Source organism: Diabrotica undecimpunctata, chromosome 3 (assembly GCF_040954645.1).
Source record: "Diabrotica undecimpunctata isolate CICGRU chromosome 3, icDiaUnde3, whole genome shotgun sequence".
Classification (NCBI taxonomy): domain Eukaryota; kingdom Metazoa; phylum Arthropoda; class Insecta; order Coleoptera; family Chrysomelidae; genus Diabrotica; species Diabrotica undecimpunctata.
The window spans coordinates 90319484-90345313 of NC_092805.1; the positions used below are offsets into that span (position 1 = coordinate 90319484).

Genomic DNA, 25830 nt, shown 5'->3' on the forward strand with positions numbered 1-25830 from the left:
AATTCCACTGTGTGCTTTGGCCCATATAAATATCACATTTTTTTTATTTTCCTTAAAGTGTTTAACTAATTTTTTAATTAATATTATGTAGGGATTGGAGTATGAGGTTGGAAAAAAAGGTTGGTTAATGGCTGTGAGAACTGACATGGAATCTGAAACAATAATAACGGAGGAATCTCTGTTAGAAACAAAAAGTAGGGCTTGATATATGGCAATTGCTTCCGCACTAAATATGGAAATATTTGCTTTTAATTTGAACATTTTTTCTACCTTCTCCATGGGGATGTAAAAGGCACATCCTGTACCGTCTTCTGATTTGGAGGCATCCGTGTAGATAGTACTGTAGTAATCCCAATTGGATAAGATGCTTGTTATAATGTTGTTATTTGCTCTTCCAGTGTTAACATAATTTGGTTTAATAAATTTAACGCTATAAAAAAGAGCTTCAAAATCATTTATATCTGTGTGTGATTTTAAATTAATAGCTTCATCGGCACAAACTGTGTTTTCTCTAAGAGCTTCACATAGGGTTGGAGAATTTTTCTTAATCCAATATTTATTCGTTAAATCATAATTGTTTAAATTTGTTAATTCGGTATAAAGGAAAGTGTTCTGGTGTTTAATTTTCAGTAAAAATTTTTCGGCCAAGAAATGTCTTCTAAGAGAAATTGGAGGCTCACGTGCTTCAACATAAAGGGGCTCAATAGGAGTTGTCTTCATGGCACCAATACAGATACGCAAACACTGGTTTATAAATATGTTTAATTTGTTTAGTAAGTTCTTGCTGGCAGATCCATATAACCAACATCCATAATCTATGATAGAGCGAATGTAAGTTCTATAAAAAAGTAAGGAAGTCTGAACATCTGTTCCCCACCAAGTTTTAGTTGTCATTTTCAGAAAGTTTAGGCCTTTTTCACATCTATTTAACATATATTCTATGTGAAATTTCCATGTGAGCTTGTGATCCAGTATAATGCCCAAATATTTAATTACCTTTTTAAAAGGAATTTCTCGCTGTTTTACTATAAATGTTTCGATATTGGGAATATTATGTCTACTGAAAATGGTCACTGCTGATTTTGTGGCCGACAGCTGAAGGTGATTTTCTTCCAACCATATTTCTACAACGTTGTAGGTATCCATTAAAAATCCAAAAGCTTCATCTCTCTTCTTTGTTTCACAGTAAATGCAGAAGTCATCTGCATATTGGATGATCTTAAAAGGATATTTTTCCAACTTTAATTTATGTAGGTCAGCTGTGTATAAATTGAAAAGAAAAGGACTTAAGACAGCTCCTTGTGGAATTCCTGTGAAAACATATCTTGGGCCTAATAAATGGTTGTTAAAATCCCTGACATAAACATGTCTTTCTGAATATAATCCGATAATAGCATACACTATTGCCTTAGGAATGTTAAAATCAATAATCATTTTTTTACTCAAAATATTTAAGTTTAAGGTGTCATATGCTTTCTCAATATCAATAAAAATTGTTGGAAGAAAGTTATTTCTAGAGAAATTATTTTGAATATTTGTTACTAAGGTTGTAAGTGCATCTAGCGTACCCACTCCTCTTTTGTATGCAAATTGACAGGGCGTAAGCAGGTCTTTTTTATGTAGCCACCATTCCAGCCTATGTTTTATCATACGTTCGAAAGTTTTTTGCACACATGATAGCAGAGAAATTGGTCTATAAGAATGGGCCAAGTTAGGGTCTTTACCTTGTTTAGGAATCGGTGTGATTATAATTTTCCTAAAATCTTCAATGCACTCACCTGCAAGCATCTCATCAAAAATTTGTAGAAGAAAACTTTTTGCTATAATTGGTAGGTTCTCTAACATCGGATACTTTATTTGATCAAAACCCGGGGCAGTACTTTTTTTATTTCTTAAAGCATAATTTAGTTCATTAATGTGAAAATTATTTGCCAAAAAATGTTTTTTATCTAAGATCGTATGTTCGATATTTACAGTGAAAGGAACAGTCTGGGGAGCTACATGATTAAAAAACTCATCTATTAAATCATCATTATGTGGCTTACCAATGTTTATTGTTTTACGATTCATTTTTTTTGCTTGTTTCCATATCATGCTAGTTGGAGTATTTTTGTTGAGATTGGAACACCATTCAATCCAACTTTTTTTAGCTTTTTCTTTTAATGTTCGTTTAGTAAGTGCCATGCATTTTTGGTATGCAAGAAAATTATCTTTTGTGGGGTTTGCTTTGTATACTTGCAGTACATGTTTTCTTTCAGAAATTATGTTGTCACATTCTGCATCCCACCAAGGTGAAGGTGTTCGATTTTTGCACTTAAACGGTCTGTATTCTTTTAAAGTTCTTTGTGCCGCATTATTTATACAATTGATTAAGAATGCATATTTTTCTTTGGTGGTTGGATATTCTGCATCAGTAAAGTTATAAAAGTAGTCTTCCACAAACTCTTTATATTGTTCCCAATTAACTCCTTTTAGGTTCCATCTATATCGCGGAATTGTGATGTCCTGCGGAATTTGCTGCCTTGCAAGAGTTATTTTTATCATAAAATGATTCGATCCAAGTGTGTCAGAGTAAACTGCCCAATCTATATCACTAGCTACGTCCGAGGAGCAAAAGGTAACATCTATCATAGAATCATTGCATCCTGGCCGGGTAATACACGTGGGTTCGCCAGTATTCATAACTACAAAATCACAATTATTGCTTGCTTCAATGAGTTGTTTACCAATAGAATCGTTTTTATGGGATCCCCAAGTAGCATGATGCGCGTTAAAATCCCCACCAATAATACATGGAGTTAAAAACTGCGAAAAAATATTTACCCAATCAGTTGTGTTGGTTTTAATATCCGGTGACCTATAAACGGAAATTATACTTAAAGTTTTATTGTTGAATTTGATATTAATACCACAAACAAGAAGATCGACATTAAAATTGGAAACTATGCTTAATTCTTGGTGTGAAATCGACTTTTTGACCAAAATGCAAATTCCTGAAAAACCATCTTGTCTATCTTTACGAATTACATTATAACCTACGAAACTATATACTTTTTTGGGTTTAAACCATGTTTCACTTATTATTGCTACATCAATATTATTATTTACAAGATAATGCATTAGACTATTTTTATTCGAAACAGCAGAACGTGCATTCCACTGACAAATATTTAATGTCTTTGGTATTGGAGTGAAGGTTACTTTTTACATGTGTCCTCCAACACTTTATTTATTCCTGTTTGAATTAAATCATTATTCAAATTTTTGATATCTTCAATGGTATGAATACCTTTTAAAAATTCAACTATAAAATCTGCAATTGACTTTACAATGTTTTTGTTATTTAAATTTTGATAATTTGGTGGATTATTATTTCGAGGCAGTGGTTGATTAGGGCCAAACTGAAACGGAAACATCGGTTGTGGAGGAGGAGTGTCATTAGAAATTCGACGTTTTTTATTGCTATGGCCGGTAGGACTTCGTGTAGGATGGGTGGGCAAAACGTAATTGCTATTATTCTTAAAATTTGAGTGTAAAAGGGAGTTAGAATTTCCAGACTTAGATTCAATCGCTGGTAAAGGCGGAAAATTGGAGTTGGATAAAATAGAAAAACTATTGTTTACAGATATACCAGAATAAGACATTTCACAATATTCTTTTGCCTCAATAAAGGAAATATTTTGTTCAACCATAACATTCTTAATTTTACGTTGTTTTTCATAATGAGGACATTTTCTTGAAATAGAAACGTGGTCATTTGTTTTACAATATAAACAGCGAATTTCTGAATCGTGACAAACATGATTTTCAGCTTTTACATTACTACACTTAATACATAACTCTTCAATATTTTTACATTGCCTAGAAATGTGACCATAGCGTAGACATCTGAAGCACTGTGTAACTCTGCTAAAAAACCGCTCCACCGAAAAATATACACTATTTATTGAAATATAATTAGGTAAAGTGTTCCCTTCAAAAGTTACAATAATGGTTTTTTTGGGGACATACTGTATATCACCATCCTTTTCTATTCTACGATGTGTACGTTTAACATCAACTACTGTTGAAGGAGATTTTATGTTATCTAAAATATATTTCGTATCGAATTGAGTATCAATATCTTTTATCAAACCCTTAATTTCTAATAAATGATTTGGTATAAACGCTACAAGATCATTTTCTGATAAAAGAGGATTGTTTACTAAAGCATTGGCATCAGAACATGTTTTTAGACTAACTTTTATTCTATTTTTTCCAACAGATCTAATTTGGTTAATATTGTTAACATTTAGTTTTTTGTGTAAGATATCTCCCACAAATAAGGGATGAAGACGGCCGGCATTTTCAATATTTTTTCGTTCGATAAAAACACAAATATTACTCAAATTATACTTATCTCCATTTCTTAGATTAAAAACTTTAGGTGTTTTATTTTGTTTATAATTATCCTTTTCTTTATCACTAATGACCTGGCGACTGGTTTCAGCTGTTGTCTCAGAACTTAAAGTGGTATCCATGTCTTGTACAGGGACCGATAAATAATTTCCTGACTCCGCATCACTTTTAGAGTTAAGTGCACTCATTGTCTGGTTAATAGTTACACCTAACGGCGTCTTTCTTTTTAAAGCTTCCCCCATTTAGGGGGGAGCTATTTACACTCCGTACACGTTAACCACCGTACCACTCCGTTGGCTACCTTAATGGGAATCTTGAATACTTATTAATTGTAATATAACTATTAAATACTGTTTAATATACACACAATTATTAAAAACTAATAGGAGAACTTTTAATTATCAAGTTTAACTTTGACAGTTATTTGACGTATGAACTGTTAATATTTTATTTTAAATATTGTTATAACTCATTCTATTTTTCTCTGTGTTCATACTGTAATTGGCCATAACTTGTATGAATATACAAAGTTCACAATAAGGAAGTCTAGTGCTGGTTCCGTATTTTAAGTATTTGTTTTAAGCAAATCCGATATTAAATTTATAATTATTATGACCATTTTATTGGTTTGTCTTATTTACTGCATATTGTACAACTGGTTCCTAAAAAAACTGATACGACTCTTAAAGCGTATTTTGTAGAAAATTGAGCTGTGTATTTTAAAGGAGAAATGCTTATTATTTACATACTGTCACTGTCACTGCCAAATCTTAAAATTTGTCAGGTAACTTATTCGGTTCAACTTCAAAAAATCGCTACACATGCTAGCAAAGAACTAAAAAAAAAGAATTGTAACGAAGTTAGAAGATGGCTGGTCACTATCTGCCATAGCGAACCATTTTAACGTTTATAAGCAGAACAACAGTTTTTAATATTAATAAAAGATGGATAGAACAAGAAACTCTCGAAAGAAAGCAAGGTTCTGAAAGACCAAAAATATCTACAGCCCATGAAAAGAATCCTTTTGAAGATGTGAAAAGTGCAAGATGTCACAGTTTCCGGGAAGAAAGACAATAACTTGGTGCAGAATTCAAGCATCATATCTTAGGTATCGAACTGCAGCAAAAAAAAACAAGCTCTCACACCACAACAGAAGCAATCAAGACATATTGGCTATAAATCATCAGCTACAAAATCAAGATTTTTGGAACAGGGTAATATTTACAGATGAGAAAAGTTTTCAATCTTCTAAAAAGAGCAAAATTGGGGTGTATAGACCAGATTATAATATATTTAATCCTCTATGTGTTGATAGATATCAAGAAGCTGGTCATTTTAGCGCCAATGTATGGGGATGGATTTCATCTAGAGGAATGGGAATGGTATGGCGTATTGATGGCAGGTTTGTTGGACTATCTGAATATTCTAGAAAACATCATGTTTCCCAGTGTAGAACAGTTGGATCCAGAAAATAATTTTATCCTCCAAGATAATTGTCTTGTTCACACTGCAAATATAATAAACCAGTGGCTCCAGAATAACAACATCGAAACCTTACCATAGCCCAGCTACACTCCAGATTTAAACAAAAATATGGGTTGTATCGGCGTAATTTTATACCTCAAAATACTGAAGAGCTGTGGCACGGTATACAACAGGTTTGGGAAGACCTCTCTGAAGAAGACAATTTCATAGTTCCTTTCACGCAGATGAACCGAAGACTACAAGCTGTTATCAATGTTGATGGAGATATTACAAAATATTAATTTTATTTTTACATACCTAAATTTAGTATATTTTTGGTCTTCCAGACACTCGCTTTCATTCGAGAGTCACTTGTTCCCTCCATTTTTTATTAATAGAACAACTGTGGTTCTGTTTATGTTAAAATGTTTTGTTGCCTCTGGTAGTGCCCAGTTATCTTTTAATTTGGTTACAATTTTTGCTTTAATATATTGTTGAGTTAAGTCGTTTGTTCTATTCCTTAATAATAATAAAAATAATAGCAACAACCCTATTTTATTTAAAAACTATCATTTAAATACTCATTCTAAAATTCAGGAATTCAAAATAATATCAAAAATTTAGACCTTAATAATTATTACAATTATTTATGATTTTTTAAAATATTTAATCGATTGTTTGTCTATTTTATTATTTGTCTGTCATAATAAATATAATATAATGTCAGACCAATCAAATACACTGCTAAAAATGATCAAATCTTACTAAGAGTCGTATCGGTTCTTTTAGGAACCAGCTGTACATTGTACATACATGATATAATCATTATATATTGTACGTAATGTGCTATTTTGTGTGAAATCCACGTCTTTGGCTGCATTAATCCATTCAATTTGATAGTCGAATACTATCTACAGCCCGGGAGTTAGCTGTTCATCATATAGTTAAAAACTCAAATACCGAAGTAAAACACTTCTGCTGTAACTGGTATATTTAATTAAAATTAAATTTAAAAATTAAAATTTGATTTTAATTAAATATACCAATTACAAGAGAAGTGTTTTACTTCGGTGTTCGAGTTTTTAACTATATGATGAACAGCTAACTCCCGGGCTGTATACTATATTGCATACAGCCTTTTTTAGTTCGAATATTTATGTCGATTGGGAGTTTCCTTTATATTCCTGAACATTACAACCTGGGATTTGTCTGCTGTTATAACAATTTTTGATTGGATTTACAATTCATTTAATTTCAATTTGAAAATATATAAATACTATGTCTGGCTGTCTTCTTCTGGCTGCTATCGCCGTGTAGTCTTCGTGTGGACTGAACTGAATTCCGCGTGTATTTGTAGTGTCAGCTGTATATTATGCGTATAATATCGGCGACAATACTGCTAGCTAGGATACACCTGCTTCCTTTCTTCCAGCTTTTGAAATTTAAATGCAACAAAACTTAAAACTTGGCGACATAATATAAAAAGCGCATGCCCTTAAAAAGTAGGCACAGTCAATAAGGAGTCTTATGACTTAATACTTTGCTGCCTCCTCATCTTTGACAATGTCTTCCGTAATAACAGGTAAAACATGTATTTCCATCAGAAAGACATAACTCTAGACCACCGCCAATAACCTCGGAAATAAATATATTTTACATTCTGAAATTGAACCGAATTGACTTTAAGCGATTTATTCATGATCCCAATGTTTTGCTGTAGAGTGCAAAAAGGCATTGAGTCAAGGAAAATTCTGACAGGAAAGAGTTAGATTATATATTGGATATGCTGGTCATTGTGTGATTATTTTGTCAAAAATCACGGCAGATTCAGTTTCTTAACAGTATATTTGGCTATTGCACAAGGATCTCACAGATGGGGGTAGGTTAAACGTGGAAGTAGGTATGAGAATAACAAACAAACCACAAATAATATTACAATTAATTATCTTCTTCTTATTCTTCTTTTCATGTAGACATGACTCTGTCTGTTTTTCAATGTGACTCCAGTAAGTTGTCGTTCCATTGTTTTCGTGGTCTTCCTACTGATCGTTTTACTATTGAGGGACCGTCTCTTGCCGTCTTTACTACTCTAATTGTTGTCATTCGGCTTATATGATCGTTCCATTCTACTTTTCTTTTTATTACCCAGTTCTTGATGTCCTTCACCTTGCATCTACGTCGTATATCTGTACCTCTAGCTCTGTCCCATAGTGTCTTACCATTAATTTTTCATCTCTGCTGTTTCTAACATCCTTTTTGTCTTCTCTGTGTCAGGTCGTGTTTGTACCTCGTATATCATTATTGGTCTGATGACCGTTTTGTAAATTCTGCCTTTCATTTCTTTCCCGATATTTTTATTTCTCCATATTGTTTAATTCAGGGAGCCTGTGGCTCTGTTCGCTCTATTCACTTGATCTTCCACTACAGTTTCGAGCTTTCCGTAGCTAGATATTTAAACTCCATAACATGTTCACTGTTGTAACCATGAATTCATCACCAAAGGATTTAATGAAAAAATGTACACAGCTACAGCTTTTCTGGACGTCAGCAAAGCCTTCGACAGAGTCTGGCACCATGGACTCATCTATAAAATGAATGAATTTGGTTACAGTGAGGCGATGACATGCCTCCTTGCGTCATATCTTGCCAACAGAAGGTTCAGAGTTCGAATAGGGGCAACCCTATCCGAAGTCGGGACCCTGGAGGCGGGTGTGCCTCAGGGAGCGGTGCTGTCGCCGTACCTGTACACCATCTATACGGCCGACACGCCAAAAGAGCCAGGCTCTCTGTTGAGTCTTTACGCTGACGACACAGCAATAGCTGTTAGCTGGAGAAACCCGGATCATGCAGCTAATCATCTGCAAAGAGCACTAAACAGATTTCAAAGATGGTGCATAAAATGGAAAATAGCCCTAAATCCAGATAAAACAGAGGCTGTAATGTTTAGTCACAGAAGAAGTGTACCAAATCGCGAAATTACAATCGAAAACACCCCAATAGACTGGACCAACTAGGCTAAATACCTAGGGGTACATCTAGATAAGAAGCTAACGTTCACTGAGCACATCAATCAGCAAATACGCAAAGCCAAAGCGTTGAAAAGTCAGCTCTCAACACTTATTGGAAGGAAAAGTAAACTACGATTTAAAACCAAAATCAGGGTTGCGAATAGTATTATCCTGCCAGTCCTAACATATGCATCCGCTGCGTGGGGACACACCTGTAAAACAAACAGGAAAAAGATACAGACTACTCAAAATCAAATAGTCAGAGATGCCCTTAAGATACCAAGGTACGTACCCTTGATATATGTATATAGAGACTCAGGACAAACAAGAATCCTACGCACGCTAGACGAGAGAGCATATGAAATTTTCAACGGACTAAGAAACCACCCCAGCAGAATGTTAAGAGAGCTGACTAACTACAATGAAAACACAAGGACGGTACACAGAAGACCAAAACCACAGATAGCTCGATATAGGGAGAACCCGAACGAATAAATAAAGAATGAGATGGTTGCAAGAAGAACGAACAAAGAAATGCAGTCAATCAGAAAACACACCAAAAAAACTCTGGCGAGAGGGTACGCTTTTCTTTTTTAGGTTTTTAGGTAATTATAAGTCCAATATAGACCGGGGTGTGTGAGAGCATTATACACTTGGGAATGCACACCCCAATACACGCACACAAATAGGATTAAGGAAAAAAGGAAAGAATTGTTTCCCAGGCATTTTATAGTCCCGAAGCCACAAGGAAGTCCACAAAAAAAAAATGTGTTTTCTGATTAAATAACGTAAATTCATATTGATATATTCATACTTTTCATTAAACGGTTTAACGTATATATATATATATATATATATATATATATATATATATATATATATATATATATAGCAAATATAGAAGGGGCCCGCCAGGCCTTCTATATACCGCTCCGCGGACTAGGCCCTTAAGGCAGATCGAAATGAAAGATCTACTCGCGAAATCCGAGCACTGAGGTCATGTGCGGCATACATGGGCTTGGTGGCCGGACCCCTCTCGGGTGCTCAGCCGGCGAGGAGAACAAAATTTATTTTGCCAAATCGGCGGCTGAGTGACCGAGCACACACTCTTTTCCGGACATAGAGTCATCAGCTCAGACTGATGGCTCTATGGTCGGAACACACGCTCTTTTTTCTTTTTTTAGGGACTCAAGTCCCGACGTAAAGCTAGAATAAAATCAATAGAGTCAGTAAAGTAAATAGGGAGAAAAGCCTAGGTGGCTACCCCTACAGTTAGGTGGGCATAACCACATTCACTAAAAACCGAGGATGTCCTATTACCCAGGGCATCTTAAGTAAATTTCAGATCATAAGCCTCCTCACGTAAGTCACACGATGAGGAGAGGTGGTGGAAAAGCCTGGGGGTCAGATAGGTACCACTTCGACTAGCGAAGTGTGACCGGTTTGATCTTCGGACATGTGGATCCCATTCTTACATTGGTATACACATATTCCTAGGGGCAGGGTTGATCACTGCGTGTGTGTGTGTGTGTGTGTGTGTGTGTGTGTGTTGTAACCATGCATTTTGTCTTTTTTGGTGAAATTAGCATGTTAACTTTTCTGGCGGTTATATTAGATTGGTGCAGCATACGTTGTAAAGCGTCTTCACTTTGAGAGAGTAGTATTGCGTCGTCTGCATAGCAGATTATTTTAAGTTATCTTTCTTTCATCTGGTATCCCCTTTTAATTCTTATTTTTTTTATTTCATCCATAATCAGGTTGAACAATAGAGGACTCAGGGAATCTCCCTGTCTTATCCCATTGCCAGCTTCAATAGGGTCGGTTAGTTCTTCTTCTACTTTTACTTTTATTGTGATGTTTTGGTAGATATTTTCGATCGTTTTGATTATTCCTAGAGGTATCGCCCTTGCATACAATAAGTGGATAACGTCCTTTAATTTGACCCGGTCAAATGCCTTCTTAAGGTCCACGAAGTATAGATATGCCATCTTGTTATATTTTAATGATTTTTTTGCACTTACCTTATTATAAATATAGCGTCGGTGCATGATCTTCCTGATCTAAAACCTTGTTATTCTTTTGCTACTGTTATAATTTCATTCAGTTTATTTATTATCACTTTGGTTGTTAATTTTAGTGTTATGTTTAATAAATTAACTGCTCTGTAATTTTCCGGGTCCGATTTGTCTCCCTTTTTGAATAGAGGTATTAGGATTCTTAATCTCCATTCTTGAGGAACAACTTATTATGAAATATAAAATATAATATGAAGTATAAAATTTAAGGAAGTTTAAGTAAAATAATGTCCTAACTAAAAAATATATGTAGATTTTTGGGATAGGGAAAGAAAACAATGACCAATAGCAATATTTTTTTTTTGAGTCAAAAGAGGTTCAATGAAGTGTAAAAATTTGTAATTGTGATGAAGTGTAAAACATTGTAGTCTACTTTTGTAGCCCGTGATTCGATTATATGTGATTGTTTATGGATTCTGTATAGCAAACAGTCCAAACTGCTTTTCCTGTTACATCCTATCAAATATTTAATTATGTCTAAAATTATTATATAGAGTCATAAAATTTATATTTGTATATGTTGTTTTGTAAACATATTATAATAATGTAACAAGGGGTAATGTAGCAGACAGTTATGTGAACATCCTTAAATCTGATGATTAATATCACATAATATAAGAATATATTGGAGTTTGTTCAAAAATACAGTGGGATTCGAAATCAACAACATTTATTCAGGTAAAACTTAAATACAACTTAGCTTTTACCAAAAACCTCAACGTGACACTTTGTCACCGTCAAATAACCTACTAATACTATGTCGGATCCGTTATATAGCATTTAGTTTTGAATATTCTTGTAACTGCGATTTCTGTCACTGCGATATCAAATATTCAACATATGTCATAAATGTAACGGTTACTAGTTAGTTCGAGGAAAATCGTTACAATATTTACTTAATTTTTAACACTGCAAAAATGCTCACAATTAGTTCTCACCAAAAAATAAGAAAACAAATACCAGTAAAGAAATATTATATCTACAAATAATAAGAAGAATCTTTTTTAAACCTCATTAATTACTAACTACTTATCCATACGTTAGTTGGTAAATACAGTGAACTATAAATGCTTAAATACACTTGCCTAATCTGATCCATCTATCTCCTAATTTACAATTAAAATGCGATGAAATAAATAGAATGCTCTATAATTTGAACATGATAAATTAAGCAATTATAACAATAGTTAGGTGTACAGGAAACACCAAAACGGTAGCTCTGTAGGCTATAAAATGTTTCCGTCCTGTTATAAATGACCACTATATAAAAGCTTAAAAAACGTTTAACTGCCACCACTAATTTCAATAATTGACTCATTTTATTTTATGTATATGCAAAAACTTAAGTGTTATTCTCTTACCTTCGATGATAATTGAGAAATAATGGAAATTGTTGGCAATTAAATCATCAAAGAATTTAAAATTTTATTTTGCTGAAGTAAAACAAAAGGTGAATGATAAAACATTGATTGCTGTTGGATAAGAGAATTAAAATCAATGGACAACAAAGAAAAATATTAAATAATATTTATGTTGAACACTAAACAGCTTGGCTATACGTTCGACATCAGTGATACCTCTTCTTTTCCTTAAGTCTTGGTCCCTTATTTTGTCTTTTTTTGTCACGCCGAGAATCGATCTTTCCGTACGCCTTTGTGCCACTCGCATGTTTAGTGCTGTTGTTTTTGCGAGAGTGAGAGTTTCTGATCCGTATGTCATAATAGGAAGAACGCACTGGTCAAATGTCTTCCGTTTCATAGCTATCGGGATGTTGCTCTTAAAGATATCTCTTAGTGAACCATACGCCGCCCAAGCAAGTGTTATTCGCCGTTGAAATTCACAGGTCTGATTATCCTTGCTTATTTTGATTTCATGACCGAGATATATGTACTTTTCTGTCAATTTTACCGTTTGATTTTGGATGGTTAGGTGTTCGCTGGGAACCAAATTTGTCATAAATTTGGTCTTACTGATGTTCAGTTTTAGACCTATTGTTGAAGATACGTTTTCTAATTCTTGTACCATTTGTTGTGCTTCGCCCAGATCTTCGGTAATAAGTACCATGTCGTCGGCAAAACGCAGATGATTGAGCATTTCTCCATCTATTTTTATTCCTCTTTTTTCCCACTTTAGCATTTTAAAGACGTATTCGAGGACCGTTATAAATAATTTAGGTGAGAGAGTGTCGCCCTGTCTCACACCTCGCTTTATATGAATTTCGCTGGTGGTATCATATAGATGTAGTTTTACACGCATTGTGGCGTTTTGGTACAATGTTTGTACTAACTTTGTAAGCCGGCAGTATATTCTACTATTGTTTAGAGCAGTTATCATTCTGTCTAATTCCACGGTATCGAAGGCTTTGTGAAAGTCTACGAAGATAAGTACCAGTGATGTACCAGTGATCTGTTCTATTCTATCGATTTTTCTATTAAGGTTTTTACTGTTTGTAGGTGATCGTTTGTTCCGAATTTTGAGCGGAAGCCAGCTTGTTCTCGAGGCTGGTAGAAATCCAACTTTTTTTCTAGTCTTGTAGTAATTATTCGGGTAAACATTTTACAGATGTGTTTCAATAAACTGATTAGTCTATATTTTTCCAGGTGCGCCTTGTCTCATTTCTTGTGTAGTAAAATTGTTACTGCATTGTTCCATGTTTCCGGTATACAACAATCTGTTAGGCAAAGGTTAAACAAAATCTTTATCTGGTTGAGAAGGGCACTTCCGCCCATCTTTATAGCTTCTAGTATGACTCCATCTTCTCCTGCTGCTTTATTGTTTTTCAAATTTTTCAATGCGTCTTGGATTTCGCTTAGTGTGATCTCTGACATGAGCTCTGAACCCTGGTTAAAGATTCCAAGTTCGTTTGGTCTTCTCTTTGACTTGTGTATAGTTCTTAATAGAAGTCTTCAACTATGTGTAGTAGTTCTTCTCTATTTGAAATGGGGACTCCTTCTTTGTTCTTTAGTTTATGTATTTTACATTTTCCATTGTTTAGCCGTCTTCTTAGGACTTTCAGACCTTTATTCTCCAACACTAGTTCGGTAGACCTTTTCATTTTTAAATTGTCTTAAATCTTTTCTTATAGCTTTTGATACTTCTTTACTTATTTTTCGTAGTTTTTCTTCGTCGATGCTTTCGTTTCCTTTGATTTCTCTTCTAGTTTCCATTAGTTGCTTTATTTCAATGGTTATTTTTTCATCTTGGCTTCTTTTAGGGCAGCATTTTACTTGAGCCTCTCTAATACCTTCTAGGATGTTTTGGTTTAGGATATTTACATTATTTATGCAGTCATTTTGTTTTAGGATTTTATTGATATTGTCTTGGTATTCATTTAAATTTGTTGGGTCGTTCCATATGGGGTTGGCTTTCTTCCTAATCAATTTGGATCTTTCTGTTTTTAAGTCTAATTTTAGTTTGACTCTTAACATTCTATGATTGCTGCCTGTGGTAAAGCTATTAATGACTGTGACATCGTTAAATATATGTTTTTTGTCACTGATTATGTAGTTTATCTCGTTTCTGATCTTGCCATCTGGACTTTTTCACGTACATCTTCTGTGGTCTTTTTTTTAGAGAAGAAACTATTCATCTGGTATAGATTTTGTTGTAATAGAAACTCTAGTAGTGTTTGTCCATGCTCGTTTCTGCCCTTGGATCCAAATTTACCTAGTGCTGTTTCCTGTGTTTATTCCTGCCTAAGACCGATCTTTGTTAAAGTTAAAATCGCCGCATATAATCGTGTAGTGTGTTGGTGTTTCTTTCAGTGCTGTTGAGATATCATCGTAGAATTCTTCAATCTGCCCATCCAGATGGTCCGTTGTTGGAGCATATACTTGAATAATCTTTATTTTATACTTTCGGTTTAGCTTTACGATTAAATAGGCTACTCTTGTGGATATGCTTCTTGTAATTTCTATGTTATCTGCAAGTCTTTTGTGTATAAACAAACCGACTCCATCGATTGATTCGGTTTCACTACCTATACTGTAAAATATATGCCCTGATTATAGTGTTGTCAGGTTTTTTCCATGTCGCCTTACTTCACTGACTCCAATGATGTCCCGTTTTACTTTTGACATCTCGATTTAAATTTCGGTGACTTTTTCTTCAGATAATAATGTTCTGGCATTGTAGGTACAGATAAATTCTCGCTATACTCACCTGGGGTATATCCGTTTTTGTTTTAAAATCTGACGTTTTGTTGGGGGATATTTGCCTTAAAATACCACGCTAGCAAGGCGGGTTGGTGAGTTTTTAATTCAGCCTCTCACTGTGAGTACCGACCCTGTTTGAAGCCGCCCGCTACGGGTCAGACGCTTCTAGGTTTTGTGATATTATACTATCTCTAAAATCAGGGGTTGCCAACTGCGCCATCTTCGCTCCTGGAATCTGTGGAGGGCAGGGATTGATTCACTTTCCCTGATAGGACTATCCAATAGAATCCAAGGGACTTTAAAGGAGTTTCTGCTCGCTACCCATCCATTAGGGTACTGCCATTAAGAATGAAATAAACTTTGACCAGGAAATTCGACGAATTATTCAGATAAGTATAACAGCAATGATCAACCAACCAAAACATGGAAAACATAAATATAGAAAAAAATACTAACATCCATCTGATATGATCTCTTGTTATGAGAATATTCTGTTATGCCTTCGAAATTTGAACCAGCGGAAAATAGCAGATTGGAGAAGAATTGGCGCATTTAAGACGTGTTGTTGGAAAATAATGTTTCTAACGCCTTATACAGCCAGAATTACGAACTTGGTTCTTGAGGATGTTGGCAATCCAGGCAATCCAGGCGTTTCTCTTAGATCTGTATTTACAAGACTAGTTACTGTATTGGTCGCATTATTCATGCGGATGATATAGAGAGGCCATTAGTCCAAGGAAAACCAGAGAGAAATATAATCAGAGGGTGATCGCCAAAAACTCGGAATAAAGAATGATCAAGAACCAAAAAAAATCAATAAGAACCCTGGAAGAACATTTATATTCATAATATATACATTTTAAAGGTGGGTACACATATGCGAGCCAAACGGTATACGTACCGTACGCGTACAGATCCTTGAAAAATATTCTACATCGTACTGATCGCATACTTATCTCGATCCATGGAAAGCGACAAACCAACAACGAACACACATGTGCGAAATGATTTTATTTATAATTTAGGTACTGATTTATGTTTCTGTTTTTGCTTGTTTAACAAAAATAAAAATATGTACAATAATCAGTTTACTGTTTACTCACGTCTCTCTAGGAAGGAACACGTCATTCACACAATGTCGATTTGATGAGACAATAAAAATGTTCACTGCGTCTAGTAAGCGCCGTCCAAACTGAAAGACGAGCTTCCATTGAAGTCGTGGAATAAACCGCAACAATTTGGTTCGCGACAAGTCACGATGAAACAGTACGCAAGCGGTTTTTTCTGCCGTACACATTAACGAATAAAGCGTTCGCATACCGTATGCATACCGTTTGGCTCGTATATGTGTACCGACCTTAAGGTGTACAGAATACGAGAATACAAGACCAAGTAAAACCAAAGGACTCTATTAATACTATCGCACTGTTTTCGTTTCGATATACATAATCTTTTAGTGTTCACATCGACGGTAAAATATCGTTCAAAACTTGGTTTCATTAGGGGCCCATAAATCTCTTTAAAATTTAGATCACATACACATTTAAATTTTGAAAAATTTAGACTTTGCTTTATACTAAGAGATTTTATTCAAAAATTTTAAAAGCAATTATAATTTGTAGATAATAATTTTTACAGGTTTTAACATTAAAACTATAATTTTTAACAGACTTTTTGTTAATTAGTTCCACTTTTCAATAAATTCACTCGTACTCATACACAAATGATCGGCATCAAACTGGATCAAATAAAGTAAGCTTAAATACTATCAATACAATCTTCGTTAAGATATTCTTTGATATCGTAATGGAAGCTGGATTAAAGCGAGAACTTTAATGTGACTGGCTCATTTTTTTTATGTAAAAATATTTTACGAGAACGAGGCGTATTCAGATATTCAAATAGGCAATAACACAAGAAAAGTTTTACGATGCCTTACTTGTTTTATAACAAAAGATCTGAATTAAAAAGCCGAACATATTTCTTCTATATTCGCACAAATCACAACACATATATTAAAAGAGCCAAAATTACTTGTTCTAACGGAATGTTCTTTTTTAGAAAAGAAAAATTTGCTACATATATTTTATTTAAAAAAATTATCCTTTGTCGTTCATAAATAAGGCATGTTATAGAATAGAGAAGATAGAACAGGACAATATTAAATACGATTCTACAAGTTTTATTAGACATGATTCGAAGAAAATAAAAAAAGGTATATATTTATATCATATATAAAAATAGACCATATAAATGTTAGATTAAGTGAATATCAATCGTATATCAAAAATTAAGAATTTGTCAGATCTGAGATATGTAAACACGCATGGGAAAATAGACATGGACAATGAAATAATGTATTTATAGTTATAAAGAACAATGATGGTAGAAAGGGAAAATCTAAGAAATTGCTATTCTTTTGCTAAATGAAACCAAATGCGTCGCTAATTCCTCGGTACGATCTATGAGGAGGAGGTTACCAATATTAAAATAAGTCACTAAAAAGAATATTCCAACAACATACCAAGAACAAATCATTTATGTTTTAATGTCATCTTCAAATAAAATTACAATTTGATAATATCAAGAGTAAACTAAATGTAAGGCCAAATACTTATCATGTCATCATAGTACCACGAGTTTCTTTCGTGATTTTTTCCTATGATTAAAATGGGATTACTAACGAAAGAATTTTTCCGCCATGATGAAATGTGGTAGCCTCTTTAAATGTTGTAACGTACAATAAACCTTGATGGGTAAAAAAGAGGCTTAGAAGTTGGTTTCTACTTTGGGTAACGTAACAATTAACCCAAGAGGATATTATGTTTTTGAATTTAAATTAAATGAAGAAGCCCAGGTTTAAAGACGTCCACAATGCTACCCGGCTCTCAGGTGTTTTGAAGGACACAACGGTAAGCGGTGGGAAGTGGGAAATGGTAAAGATTATATCGGCACCCAAGAAGACAAAATACTTAATTAGTTTAATTGTACTCCTACATTTTTTCGGAAGACACTCAATATTTATGTGGGATATTATATAGTTAGTGGTGATTGATGGCCAAACTTTGACAACAGTTCGGTATATTTCTAACATTTTGCAAGATAATGGGGTACCATTTATTGAAGAAATTGTTCTCTTCATGCAAAACAACGCTGGCACGTATATAGCTCTTTCTGTAATTGACTTTTTAAACCAAGTGGGAATACCATCCATTAATTAGACTGTATATTCGCCAACCTTAAAGCCGATTGAATATATCTGGAATATGCTGGGGAGAAGGCCATTCAAAACACTGAAATAGTGATTATAGTGATTTTAACGCGAGAATTTCTCTCAAGGAATTATCGATAACATCATAAAAAATATAAGAGCATTTCAAAACATACAATTGCCTTTTTACAAATATACTATTTGTAACTGGTGTTTTTTTTTTAATTAAATATCATCCAAACTACATAAACCGCGTTAGAATATAATAGAATTAATTAGATACTACATTTAATGTTTTCTTGTACAAATTTATTTTCACGGACGTGTACAAAACAAATAAAAATATAAAATATACCTGCGTTCCTTAATATTTGCTTGTGTGTATGTTAACTGATACAGGGTAAATTTAAAATAAGCTATACAAAAGACAGAGTGATAAACTAGTATGGCGTATTGTTAGTTGACCGAAAGCATGAAACTGTGGATAAAACCATCTCGACAAATTGCGGTCTTTGTATGTGAAGCCACAATAACGACAAGAAATTTGAACTAAAATCGAAGCGATCGATGGCCTTAAGCATGAGGTGGAAGTGTATAAGGTTCACTTCAAAGAATTTCAGTGTGTTTATAAATTCACGAGAAGTATTTTTTTAAAATGATATTGTAAAAAGTCAGTTTATATAATAAAATTGATTCTAGAAAAGCTACATCTGCAAAGTGTTCAAGGATATGCTTTATATAATATAAGGTACGTAATATTTGCTCGTAATACTCTAATAAGTATCATGAGTTGTAAGTAATATTCGTCGATTACGTACGGTATGCGGCACGGCAATAAAAATTTACAGGAAAAAATTTCCTCGAATACGTACTATACTTACAACTTGAGTTCGTGTACACTCTATCTATTTTAATTATAAAATACTTGTAGCATCCCTAATTATGTTAGTGACTACTAAGGAAATACTAGGTGGTCTGATAAGTAACCTGCTTTAAAATAAAAACCATGTTGTTCCAGAAAATTCTTTAATTTTTTTGATAGAGTCTCCTTTTAGCTCTATATAACGATTCCAGGGCTTTTCCAATTTCTTTATGTCGTCCGAATAATACGATTCTGGAAGCTGTGCAAAATAGGTGTACGTTTGATCAATCATCTCTTCGTTCGAGTTGAATTTTGTATTATCAAGCCATCTCTTCAGATTTGGGAACATATAATAATCAGAAAGGCCAAATCAGGAGACTTAGCCGGATGAGAAAGCAATTGGAAGAACAACTCATAAATTTTTGCCATTGTCTTAACGGTATTTTGAGCCGTTGCATTGTTTAGGAGAAACAATACTTTTTTCTTCTGCATATAACCGTTTGAGACCGTTCGCTTGCCTGCCCGACTTTAATAGATTTGTTCAATGACCATTCGTTATATTACAAGGTTACTACTTTACAATGTTTATGCAAGCTAACAAGATCAAGTTTACACTTACTAGACTTTTGATAAATGTTTTAAATAACAATAATATTTGTTTATGTAATGCGTTGTTACTGTTCTATTTTGATTGACTTTACATAATTTGCTCAATAATTATTTAAGTGACAATTCTTAATTGATCTAATCTTCAGCGGATACCAATCGTCGCCAAAAATACAACGGTCAAATAGAGCATACATCATCTACATATCTCCATCATACTGTCCGCTGTGTGTCTTGTTTATGTACAATGTTGTTGTCAAGGTATCGTCCCTCTCTAATTTAACTCTTATTAGCTTTAAAGTTTTCTCCAATGGCACATTGGTGAAAAGACTGGTGATATCAAAACTGACTGGCATATTGTTATAATTGTAATCTATTTCTGCTAGTTTTTGCAAAAATTGTTGTTAATTTTTAATGCATGTTGTTGTATTGTGAGCTGGAGGTTATATTATGTCTAGGAGGAACTCTAGACAGGCAGCTGCAAGGGGAACCCATGGTGCTGCAAATTGGTCTGAGGGGTATATTTTCTTTGTGAATTTTTGGGACTCCGTATAGGTGCGGTGTTATTGTTCTTCTTTATTAGTCGATCAAGTGTTCCTTAAATTTGTGAAATGTTTTATATTTTGTTTTCCAGTGATTTGGTTGGATCCTTTGTTAGTTTCGTGCTTTCGTCCTTCATCTGTGATTAGTTCTTGAATTTGTTTTGGTTTTTATCCATAATTGCAGTTGCGTTGGCCTTGACACCTGGTAATATTATTATGGACTCATAATAATATTACCTGGTAATATTATTACATATGAGCTCTGGTAAGAGCTTTGGTAGCTTTGAGTTCCTCTTTGCTAATGTTTGGTTTTGACTTAGTGCCTTTCTACAGTTCCTTTTTGCACAGTACTCTATACTCTATATTTTTCATTTCCATATGTAGGTAGTACTTGACAGACTTTTTCAACTGCACTAATTATGTACAATTTTGGAACTGAGAGGGGTGTGACTGCATAATCAGATGATCAGGTTCTCTGTTGTGTTCAGCTGTCTTGTTGATAGATTGACAACTGTTGTGTTGTTTGTATTAAGTCTTATTAGGTTGTTACATGTATTTGTTATTAGTGGTATTTTCTAACAGGCTATTACATTCGTTGATGTGTGTGGTTTTGTATCTGTTAGTATATATTTGTGTGTACAGTGTGTTTCTTATTCTATCACACTTAGAATTTAATGTTATACAGAGAGTTTTCAATACTTACGACTTCCCGTTTTAAATAATATAAATTGAACCTGTGGTACTGAATCCTCTCTCTTACTATGGCTAAATTGGCTCTGTATAGAGTTCTGTCCAATCTTATTAAACAACAGATATGGGCACATAAAACATACATACTCTTGTGGATGCTCTGTATGTGGTGCAATACTTACACTATCTTAGAGAGCGTTCGTTTTATTTTTAATCTCGTGTAGGTTACTCAGTCTTCCATAATTTTTCTTTACTATGAAACCTCTTTCGTTATTGCTATTATCTTTGTTAGTTTTGTAACACATTTTTCCAATTTTCTCTTAAATTATATTATTTGTTCGCCTATTCTTCTATTTTCTTTAAAGCTCAGTAGCATTCCTTTTATTTTCAATAGCTCTTCGTCTAATTGTATAATTTGTTCTTCAGTGTTTAGAGATCTTATAATATTTGTGCTGATATTCATTCCATTCTCTCGAATTCCATAGCTATTTAGAAAATAGATATTTGTATTGTTTGGAATTTATATATATATATATATATATATATATATATATATATATATATATATCTTAGTAATAGCTCTTAGGTTTTAAAAACTGGTTAGTGAGTCATAATTTTCCAGGCTTTATAAGATATATCATCCTTATAAGATAGCTTATATTAGGATACGAAGTAGTTTTATTTAATTACCATACGTACAGGGTAGGTTGACTATTGAATCACTTGATATTTTAATGTTAAGTCCGATCCCATTCCCCACACCAAAGTTAAATTAGCCTACTATTTATTATTTTTAAAGTCGTTTCTTTAATCATCTCTACTACATTTTTTTTTTTCGTACAATTCTTATTCTTATGTATTTGCATAAACAGTTTAGACATCATTTTAAAAAGATTTGTTGAATATTTTCACATTTTTCACCTGGACTGCCTGTATAAAATGCATTTAGACCTACACCACCCACTTATAAATCATCCCAAAACGCGCCGTATCTTTTTATTAACCTTAACTTGATATCAAAAATCTGAAAACCTTGGCATGCTTCTATCTATCCCGCGGTCAGTGCAGTGTGGCACTATACGGCTTGAGGTTAAATGCCCAAACCCATGTGGGTGGTATATGGCTTCATGGTACTTTCACTGACTCGTTTACTTCAGATCTAGAGATTCAGGTTCAGAGAATTTAGTGTTTTATATTATAATCTCCCTCGTGTATCACAAAATTAAAATTGTGTAAAGAATTGGTTTTTGGATATTTTGGTATTTTTTCATAGATATAATTTGTTCACTAAAGTGAAATCAAAAACAACTGTCAATTAATATACAAGGGTTCTTTAAAAGGCAGCCGCGTAAATTATTTATGAGGCATTTCAAATCTTAATGTGATAGATACTCATTGATTTATATGTAGGGAACAGCTAGCTACTAAAGAAATTAATCCACTTATAATGAATTCTGTCAAATTAGTAGTAGTGGTATTAAAACACGGGTAATACGAATAGGTAAACGATTCCGTTATAACACAGATCTACTTTAAGGATACGACCTTGCCCATGCAAGCTATGGCTACCTTCTAACTCTCTAAGGAGTTAGTGGAAAACATGTCCTAGCCCAAGTTTTTTAACCCAAATTAACTTAAAAGAGAAATTATTGGGAAGACAACGGGAAACCACCCCTATTAGATTTCTCGACCAAGATTATCATAAATCAAAGCAAAGAAGAAAGCATTACTGATCATGGAGTTTATTATAAAAAGAAGTGTAATATAAAAAAGGTCGCAGGTGGTATTTAAGGAATGGTTGAAGGTTTATTAACTATTGGTCACTATCTCCATTTAATACAATATTATCAGCCGGAACTTATAAACAATGCATCGATACATCTACCTACGTTAACTGTTGGTGAAACAATATTTTAATATATCTTCGATCCGATATGTACCGTATTTATACCTGTAAATATTTAAATACCTGTGTCATTTCAATGTTTGCTTAGATGTTATTGTTTATTGAAATAAAGCCACTGTCTAGGTCACCAATACGTACTCTAAACTCGAGTCAATGGATTAATTATTCTTAAACTTTTTATTAGTGTTACTTAAAGGTTACAAGCCTAGAACAGATGAAGGGCATGTAATATCATATAGTGGGGCCTCCTCAATCGTCATCAAACGAAGTCCCTGCAACTTAAGACTTATAATATCACAACTTAAGATTTAGTCTCCACGCAGCAGAGAAATTCAGTATATTGATCCAAGACATTAAACGTTTTAGATTAATATGAAACGAGCTAAGATGGCCTGGGTTGGCACACTGTACTACTCTGGGAGTGTAGAAGAAGATACAGACCATAGAAACGGAGTTCTAGACCGACAGGTACTAAACTTTGAATAACTAACAGATTTTTTTGAAAATTTTATATGTTCTCCAGATAAATTGATCCTCTGTAAAACTTATCAGGCTCACTAACATTTAGTAAAATCTATTCCTACACTAAAACAAAACAAACATATTCTACAGTGAAATCTGAAAGGGTATTACACCTGTTTACAAATATTGCTGTTAATGATTGGTCAAAATTATCGTTCTATAATTTATTTCGAAGAAACTAATTTTAAATTTATCCCTCTTTGGCAGTAGAATTTCTTTGGGTCTCGTAACACATAGAAATATATGATTTACTATTTTTATTGGGAATTATTATAATAATAAAAATAGCTTCTTTATTTTTTCTCTTTTTACCATATGTTTCTTTTGGAACTATACATGAATCTTTCCATTGAACTTTGTCTTCATTTTTCCAAGCGTATTTACAAATGTAAAATGTATCAAATTCTCTATTTTTGATATAAGATTGATGTTCATTAATTCTAACATTTATTTGTCTTGATGTTTTACCTAAGTAAAAATGTTCGCATTCTTAAGATACTTTATAAATACAATTATTTGTTCTTTTTTGTTCGTTGTTAGGTTTGGTTTTAGATAAAATAAGTCCCAATATGTTGGAATATTCCGTATTTATAAGCGACAAATGATAATCATTTTTTAATAAAACGAATGTTAACAAGTATTTCTCCCCCAAGAATGAATTTTTGTCAAAACCAATGGGATCTCATAATTAACTGATGTGTTTTGTTTGTGAAAGTAAAGTGATAATCTTATACATACATCACCTCCTTCCAAAAACAATAAAAGGACCACTAGAAAAATTTAAATAAATAACTGACTTGTAGGATTTTTACAATTTTGAATAACATTTTGGAATTCTACAAATACTCACATAATATTAATAACATGAATATATTTAGGAGAATACAAATCAATATTAAAAACTAATAGAGAGATCAAGTTTAGTGAGACTTGAAGATGCCGTTGAAAAGTAATTTAAAACCGTTCACACCCATTTTAAATAAAAATTCGTATTATATAACAAGTATTGGGGCAATATTTCTTTGTTTTCATTTACATTCTGCATAACTTATGTAATTTCAATTCTTTTGTTCTAAATAAAATTAATCTTACCAAACCATAATTAAAACTTTCTTTCCCTTTGTTTGTTTTCTAGCAGTTATCTCGATATCATTCTCGATACAACGTTTTGACAAATTCTTTAAGTACAAAGTATCAATATGTCTTAATATCAGATCTAACTTTTCTATCTCTATATCTATAGGATTATGGTTTTATAATGGGCTACCACCAGTACTACTAGAGCTCAATAAAATATTATTACAACGGATTTTGAAAGCAATTCATTAGAAAATGGAGATCGTTAGCGTGAGATCAAGCGACGTCTTTATATGCCGCCATAATCTTAGAACAACTTATATTTTTAATCACACTACAACATAGTGCTTGTATTTTATGCAGAGGTGGACTTTGGTAGACACTATTTTAGATAGATAAACGTTTAAACAGTTGATTATAGTACCTATTAAAGGCAATAACTTAAAAATCATAGACTTATTTTCTCTTTATTCTGTATCTTGTTTTAAATACACTAGATGTAACTATGACCATTTTAGTACCATTTTAGACCATAGTAACCATTTTTATGCAGTGGCCATGATGATTTCCAATCTCCGCTAGGAGTGGCACGAGAAGAAAAAGAACCATTTTTATTAATAGAACGTACATATTCTCACTTTTGAGGTCTAAATATTTATTCTAAAAATATACAAGTAACAGTATGCAAACTCCATAACTATTATGCCCAACCAAATATATAGAATGCCACTGATTTCAAAATTAATATGTCAGATATAAATGCGACATCCTAGTTATTTTGAGATAAGTGTCTCAGTGACAAGTGACAACTTAATTTAAAACAAAAACGGGTTACAAATAAAATGAGTCAGATATGGAATTTGATAATACTCGAAATTACTAATTATGCAAATAGTATTAAAGTCATAACGGAGTCGGAATAACGTTATGGAATTTATGTTTGTTTCTTCTTGAATAATTCTTATGTGTACAATTCTGTCACATCACTAGCACTGTAAATATTATACTAACATGCGACTAAGCCACAATTGATTCTAATAAAGTACATTTGAATTTGTTTCTGACATTTAAATTTCCAATCTGCAAATCGTTTTTAAAAATTAATTCTAAAATAGGAATTATACCCTTCTGAGTCTGACGGAGCGTATGTATTACAGTCATAAAATCATCAAGTATGTTGGACTAAATCTAAACCGTTTTACATGAATTTTTATCGTAACTGACTTTTTAAGAACTTAATAACAATCTTAGAAGAATAATTTGTGTAAGCGGTAACATTGCTAACCGTTTTCTCGCTGTGATGTTTCCCGTGATG

The 25830-nt window shown here is 33.2% G+C and overlaps 1 protein-coding gene across 2 annotated transcripts in view; it reads left to right on the top strand.

Moving 5' to 3' along the window:
* Positions 1-25830, top strand: part of LOC140437038 (uncharacterized) — a 390144-nt gene that overhangs the window by 98222 nt on the left and 266092 nt on the right. The window contains exon 1 of one of the 2 annotated variants that reach the window (XM_072526271.1): positions 23272-23384. The exons of the other annotated variant lie outside the window; for it this stretch is intronic. Coding sequence (XP_072382372.1) covers positions 23289-23384 — 96 coding nt within the window. The 5' untranslated portion in view covers positions 23272-23288. Of the gene's footprint in view, positions 1-23271; positions 23385-25830 lie in introns of those variants that run through there. 2 annotated transcript variants of the gene reach the window in all.